Source organism: Nanorana parkeri, unplaced genomic scaffold, assembly GCF_000935625.1.
Source record: "Nanorana parkeri isolate BGI_ZX_2015 unplaced genomic scaffold, ASM93562v1 scaffold1223, whole genome shotgun sequence".
NCBI lineage: Eukaryota > Metazoa > Chordata > Amphibia > Anura > Dicroglossidae > Nanorana > Nanorana parkeri.
In genome coordinates this window covers 238,520-242,824 of record NW_017307491.1, presented here as the reverse complement: position 1 = coordinate 242,824, position 4,305 = coordinate 238,520, and the positions used below count along the sequence as shown (strand labels likewise).

The 4,305-nt window shown below is 46.9% G+C and overlaps 1 protein-coding gene across 1 annotated transcript in view; it reads left to right on the top strand.

Moving 5' to 3' along the window:
* The window catches only part of LOC108797077 (tensin-3-like), a 143,105-nt gene that overhangs the window by 53,000 nt on the left and 85,800 nt on the right, over positions 1–4,305 (top strand). The window contains exon 3 of the mRNA XM_018568643.1: positions 3,934–3,984. Within this exon, the coding sequence (XP_018424145.1) occupies positions 3,934–3,984 (51 nt within the window). The remainder of the gene's footprint in view (positions 1–3,933; positions 3,985–4,305) is intronic.

Sequence of the window (4,305 nt, the reverse complement as noted above, 5' to 3'; positions counted from 1 at the left end):
TTCAATTATAGGCTCACCAGAGCACGCAGGGTTGTGGAGGGCATACTCTCCAATAAATGGTGCTTCCTGTTCAGGTGGGAATGGGGCCTAAAAATACCATAGAAATACATTGGACGCAGTTTTGATCCGGTCTGCACCTGCTCTGCTCTGCACCTGCTCTGCACCTGCTCCGCGCTTGGTGTGAACTAGCCCTAAGTGAAATGACATCCTTTCAATAGCATGCGTAAGAGATGTCGTTTTTAGAACTTTAGTGTGCAAAACAAAACAAGAAAAAAAAACAGTGTTAGGCAAGTGAATGTGAATAGGTTGTGTGGGTAAGGGGTTAAGTGACGGGAAGGATAAAAGAATACGGTATAAATGGGCCGGTAGTTACTAGATCACCAAAGAGAAAGAAATGGTAGTAAGGCATATAACTGAAAAAAGTGGGGAAGGCAGAGAGGAGATGGGATAAGGCAGGGGCGCCCACTATTTTTCGTCTGGAGATCTACTTTTCAAATGACGAGCTCATTGAGATCTACCAACGAAAAAACACTTGCATTCAGGGGCGGGAGGGGGCGTGGGCTGCGCAGGCAGGCCCCTCGCCCACAGTGCGATCGCCTGCATTAGTGCCTGTGTTCCAGTCCAGTGCGATCCGCAAAAATGCTGCAAGCACTATTTTTGCAGATCGCACTGGACCGGAATGCAGGTACTAATGTGCCTGCGTCCCGAGTGCGGGCGATCGCACTGTGGGCGATGCCATTGACTTCAATACAGCTCCACACCCCCTCCCGCACCAGAACGCAGAGAGTCGGCCTGCTTACATTCCAGTGCATTCCAGCCGCTGTGACAGAACGGACGAGCAGTGAGGGGAGAGTGAGGCGCCGGCTGTCAGATCCTGGCCGAGCGTCTCTCTCTCCTCACTGCTCTGCATTAGTTAGTGACAGCGGCTCTGTCCTCTGCCCTCCCCCGCCGCCGGTTCCTTCACTTCTTCTCGGATCCCCGCTGGGGAGAGCAGCGGCGATCCAGAGAAGCGGCCGGAGGAGAGGACATGGCGATCTACCAGTGACTGGTAGATCGCAATCAACCTTGTGGGCAACCCTGGGATAAGGTTTCCCCATCAGTAGCAGATCAGCGTTCTCCTATCTAAGGGCAAGATAGTCAGGGGACCGAATGTATTCAATCCAGGGGAACCAGGTTCGAGCGACTGAGGCAGAGGTATGTTTAATGGAGCTCGTGAGATCTTCCATGATGTATATATCATGGATACGGTCTAGAACTTGGCCTATGAGGGGGGCTTCTTCCAGAGGGCTGGAATACATGCCCGGGCGGCATTTACCACGTGTCTAATCAAGGAATTGGTATAAGAGCGCAGCGGGATGGTGTTATGGGGGAGGAGAAAGAAGGTCGGGTCCTCGGGCACCTGGACATCCGTACATTTCTGAGCAAGAGCGCGCACTTTTTCCCAAAACCGTCGGAGGGTCGGGCAGGACCAGAAGATGTGTAGCATTCCTGCCCCGGGTTGTTGGCAACGCCAACATAGGTCAGGTGACTCAGGGAATAGTGCGTGGTGGGATTGTGGAGTACGGTACCATCTAGTCACGATCTTACAGCCCGACTCTTGGTATCTATTACTGATGGAAGAACGGTAGGAGAGTGTAAGTAACTTCTCCGTAGTTTCCGGGGTAAAGCAGATCTGTAGTTCTCCCTCCCATCGTGATATAAACCACAAGTGATCTGGGTCCGGTGGTTGGATCAACAATCTGTAGCAGAAGGAAAGTGTGTGTCGGGAGGGCTCATCTTGTGAGCAGAGTTGCTCAAATGGTGGTAAATCTCCCTTTGATCTCCTGTCACAGAGCAGCCGTGCCGGTCCCGGGTACTGCGGGTCTCGAGACATCTAGAGACGCCCGATCGCTTAAAGGCAAAGTGGCCAGCCGTGTAATTACAACGGCCAGCTGGGAAGCTATTCGTCGGGAAGCCCTGTGCGTGTGTATATGTGTGTGTATATAAATATATATATTCCGATTATATATATTTTTATATCAGATTGGTTACCTAAGTTACCTGAAGAAGCACATAAGCGAAATAACCTTGAATATGCAAGCCTTGGAAAAACCTGAATTGATCAAACATACAAGGATCTCTAAAGACCAATATGGACAACAATAGATCTTTTACATTGGTATTTGTATGTAATTTGGCTGCATAACAAGGAATGATGGAATTGTGGTTCCTATCTGGGTTTTTAACTTTTATATGTATTAGTATTGTATTAAATTCCGGGTACATATGGACAAACTACATGTTTTTTTTTTAAATCTAAGCTTGCAATGGTATGCACCTCTTTAAACCCCATGCTTAATTTTTCGTATATTTACACTCCCTTGCTCACACCACCTCACCTGCAACACCCCTCCCCCCAATGCACAATGTACCATAACCTTGCCTGTTCTGGGATGGGCACATTTGTGCTAGTCATGAACAAAGTGTTCCTAGTCAAAATATTTTGCTTTTTTCTCCTCTCTTCTCAAACAATTTGTCTCTCTGGCACAAAGATATGTTTGATAAAGCATTACAAAACTTTGCTAAGAGGAATATTGTTGACCTCGTCTGAAAATACTGGTTGCTGGGGCAGTACTACTTAATATTACTTTAATATTACTTTGACTAGGGATGTACCGATACCGTATTTTTCTGTTGAGTACAAGTACCGGTGCCGTGTGCCCAGATTAGCAGGAAGTCAGGCAGATCATGGCCTGTCACCCAGCTTCATGATTGCCTGTGAAGCCGGTGTTCTAGCGAAACATCACTGGCTTCACTTACTGAGGGTGCCTGGCTTCCTGACCAATCAGGAGGCTGGGCTGCGAGTCATGAGATGCCATCTGGCTTCCTGATTGGTCAGGAAGCCAAGCTGCCTAGCAACTGGTGAAGCTAGCTTTCTAGCCATTCAGGAAGCCATACAGCATGTCTTGACCCGCCTCATGGCTTCCTGCATGGCTGGGAAGTCGGCTTCAGTTGTTCCTAGGCAGCCTGGCTTCCTGACCAATCAGGGAGGCGGGTCATAACCCACTGCCTGGCTTCCTGATTGAAAGGGAAGCCGGCTCCATGCTCCCTCTGCATTTGTGGGCAGAGGGAGATCTCGAATAGGGCCAGAACGCACTGGGGCTGGTTTGAACAAGCCCAGGAGTCCTACAGGGTTTTTCAAAATGGGTGAAACATTTGCAGAAGGCAGGAGAAGTGAACAATTTAGGCCAAAATAGCTGATTTGGAAAAAATTCTCAAATTCAGCTCACTTTGCAGCTCAGCTATGTCTTCCTTGATTGTTCACTTCTCCTGCCTTCTCCAAACCCTTCACCTTTTGTGAATAACCCTGCTAGTAAATAAATAAAGGTATGGACATCTCGGTCGATCTTCAAACAAATCACTGGAGCACCAGACCACTCCTCAATCTCACCTGGCAGAACCATTTTGTGACTGATTTGTTCTCTGAGAATTTGTACAGAAAAATAGCGCATGCAGCATTTTTTCTGACTGCACCGGACCGGAACGCAGGCATTAATGTGCCACGCAGGCAATCTCATTGCGGCCAGGGACCGTGGCTGCGATGCCATTGACTTCAATGCACCACTATGCTCCCTCCCACCCTAGATCGCAGGGAGCTGGCCGGTATGTGGTCCAGTACATTCCAGCACCGAATCGGGCCGGAAAGCACTGGGGCTGGTGAAAACTAGCACTTAAGAACTAACATGGGCAACCTAAGGAGTTAATGCTTTGGGAAGATCAGTGATTTCTCAGTGAATCTGTAGAATGTAATTGCCACACATATAATGGATAGTAACTCAGGATGTTTTATAGATAAGTGAGGAAGTCATATAATAGATTAATATACATCATAATGGTTATATTTTATGGCTCTTATAGCTGCCACTGCAATTTTGTTTTCTTGTTGTTTTGCAGGTGTTGAATCTATCAGAAAAGTGTTACGAGCTTTCCCGACTTAACACAAAGGTATTTAAAATAAAAAATATTTTGCGTTTTTCATAACTAAGAAATTAGTTAAAATAGTATAAAACACTCTCAAATTTATTTTTCGGTATTGAGATCCAGATCAAAGTAGGGCTGCAACTAACGATTTTGTTTTTTTGTTTTTTTTTTATAATTGGGGGGTGCTTTTTTTTATTGTTTTTTTTAACTTCACTGTTAAGGGGCTTTGGGGAAATATCAGGAGTCTAAACAGGGCAGAGGAGGGGTATAGGAGTTGGGGATTACATACAGAGGACGGGTATAGGAGTTGGTGGAGTAGGTACAGAGGAGGGATATAGGAGTTAG